We start from the raw sequence: 2,532 nt of genomic DNA on the forward strand, positions 1-2,532 counted from the left end.
GATGTAGCCTTTTGACAAGTTTTCCTTTAAGAATTCGTCCAATTTCTGTTGCTCTAATGGTGACATGGGATAGAGCTTCTGATTCTTTGGAACGAATCCTTCTTTGAGATCTATTGCATGATCATAAGGTCGTCGTTCAGGGAATCGTTCTGAACTTTTCTTGTCAAAGACGTCTGCAAATTCCTTGTACCGTTCAGGTAATTCCGCTTTGCTTTTGGCTTCCTTCTCAGCTTCTTGAGCCATTCGCATTGCAGGGTTGACCTTCTTGCCAGTGTCCGTTTGTCCAGTGATAAACCGTATGAGGAGATCGTCTTCCTCTGCCTTAGTTCGTGCAATTAGGGCGTAGATGTCATCCAATTTGATCTTCCATTTCGGTGTACTTTGGAAGATGGGGTCATCGACATGTGCCAGCAGTGGTCCTTTGCAGTATTGGCGTTTGATGGAGAATTCCTCATCAGGGATTTCTTCAATGGTTACGTTTAGGATGGATTTTCTTTTTCCAAAGTCAATCCGTCCAGTAACCCAGTTGATCTCTGGGTTGTTCTTCTGTAACCAAGGTAGTCCCAAAATAACGTCTTCTTTTCCCAGGTCGGTGACCAAAAATCAGACAGAGCGGTGATATGCACTGACACACAACAATCACCAAGGACCAAAGGAAATAAACCTAAACCCCGTGATATGGGTGAAGGCGGTCCGAGACAACTGAAGGGTATTTAATAGTTCGAGGGGGAGAGGAGGAGTAAGACGCCGTAGGGTAGTCCGTAGGAAGACCTAGAAAAATAAAACAAAAGCCTTGAAGCCTGAAACAAACGCTAATGGACGCTCCGGAGTATTTATCTCCGGAAAGTTGCAAACAAAGTCGCAAACCACGGAACCGAGTGTAGGTCCGGGCCCACGGGAGTAGAAAACGCTAGAAAGACTTGTTTAATTTTATTTCGCTATGTGAGACTCACCGGAGCTAATTGAATCGATGGCGGAGATAATTCACTCGATGAGTCAGGCCTATTGGCAAAGCTAGGATCGGTTATAATTCGCTAAGTTCGACGCTTTCGAACTTCTCGGGTCGCTGAGATCGTAACTCTAATTCTCTGAGATGGTGAAGTCGAAACTTATTTTTCTGTACTCTACTTTGTACAATTTATACTACAGGAATGGCTTTGCGACCGTCCGGAGATAAATAACAAATAAACGCCGCTACCCACAGGATTGCTCAGCACTTTCCTCCGCTATACCATACACCATACGACTCTCTTGCACTCCCACTTGCTCTTTCCAGCCCCTATAGGTCACCTCGACGCTTCGCCACCTGACCCAAGCAGTCCCATCACTCCGTGCGACACGCCGGTCACGTGCTAATTACCTCCGGCCGCTTGCTGACTGATGCTGGCCTCATGGTGACTCGTATGCGTCCGCACCTTCGGTATTTTGATGGAAACGAGAGAGGGAGTATGCTGGAGGGTGGGAATGAGGACGACACCCCTCGATGGAAGTGTCCGCGGGCCCCGGAGCTAATTCGCCTAGAAGTCGCATAGATTAAGTCACCCCGGAGCTTGCGTTTGCGGAGATAAATCGTGGAATGGGTCCGTGTATGTCTTGGGGATGCTAGGAAGTCCGGAGCTAAATAGAGCAACTCTTTAGAGCCCATAGAAGCCTAGTGGCGTGTGAGTGCTGTGTCGAATAAGCTCCGGAGGGCTTGTACGATGTGCTGAGTCCGTGTTTTCGGGGGTCAGACAATCCTGAGGCTTATCACCTCCCCCTGACTGAAATCTTGACTGTCCTCAGTCTCCGCGTTGCGACCTGCAGATAAAAAGGGCTCCTTTCGCCCTCTCATACGCCGAGCTCCAATCTTTCCCTCATCTCTCCGTTCCCTCGCAGCGAGATAGCTCCAGACCAACTTGCACGCCCGTATCAGATTATTGCGGAGCTGCGGGAGCAGTCGATCCTGGCTCGTGAAAATGTGGTAAGCCTCCGGGAGGAAAATACATGGTTCCATCGCGAGTTGGATAAGGCGCAGAGGGTGAATGATCAGGCGCGGCAGGAAGTGTGGAAGGCCATCGAGGAGTCGCGCGCGGACCTGCACAACCTGCTGGAGGAGCATGGGAGGGTGTCAACGATGGTGATTGACCTGCGGACCAAGGTGAATAATTCGGTGCTCGCCCTGCGGAACCAGATCTTGGCCGCCCATGCCCATCTCGTGAATATTGAGTGGCTGATGGACCAGCAGGCTTCTGAGGAGTCGCGCGAGGTGGAGAAGACTCTGGACAGTGAGGGAGAGGTACGGGGTCGTGCTCCAAGCCCTTCCTCCTAAATGCGGACCTTTTTCGTTTCCCTTGTCTTCATCATTCGTATTTTGCTCCGGTTGCCTTGTCTGCGGTCCTTCGTCCTGTATAATATATCTGCAGTGAATATTGTCCGCTCAGAATAAGGAGGGTGGAATCATGAGATAAACAAAGAGGGTCCATTCTATAATACAAAATAAGCGAATAGGAGAGCGTTTAAGTGGTGCGCAGAGTAGAGGATCGAATAAAATGA

The 2,532-nt window shown here is 49.5% G+C and overlaps 1 protein-coding gene across 1 annotated transcript; it reads left to right on the top strand.

The window, feature by feature from the left end:
- Positions 1 to 1,483: 1,483 nt before the first annotated feature.
- On the top strand, positions 1,484 to 2,308 carry GLOTRDRAFT_134578 (uncharacterized protein; the record flags this gene model as incomplete). Its single annotated transcript, XM_007873538.1, has 2 exons — positions 1,484 to 1,489; positions 1,913 to 2,308. The coding sequence occupies 2 exons, from the start codon at positions 1,484 to 1,486 to the stop codon at positions 2,306 to 2,308; spliced, it is 402 nt and encodes a 133-aa protein (XP_007871729.1).
- Between the last annotated feature and the right edge of the window lie 224 nt (positions 2,309 to 2,532).

This window comes from Gloeophyllum trabeum (genome assembly GCF_000344685.1).
Source record: "Gloeophyllum trabeum ATCC 11539 unplaced genomic scaffold GLOTRscaffold_00301, whole genome shotgun sequence".
In the NCBI taxonomy this organism is placed as follows: domain Eukaryota; kingdom Fungi; phylum Basidiomycota; class Agaricomycetes; order Gloeophyllales; family Gloeophyllaceae; genus Gloeophyllum; species Gloeophyllum trabeum.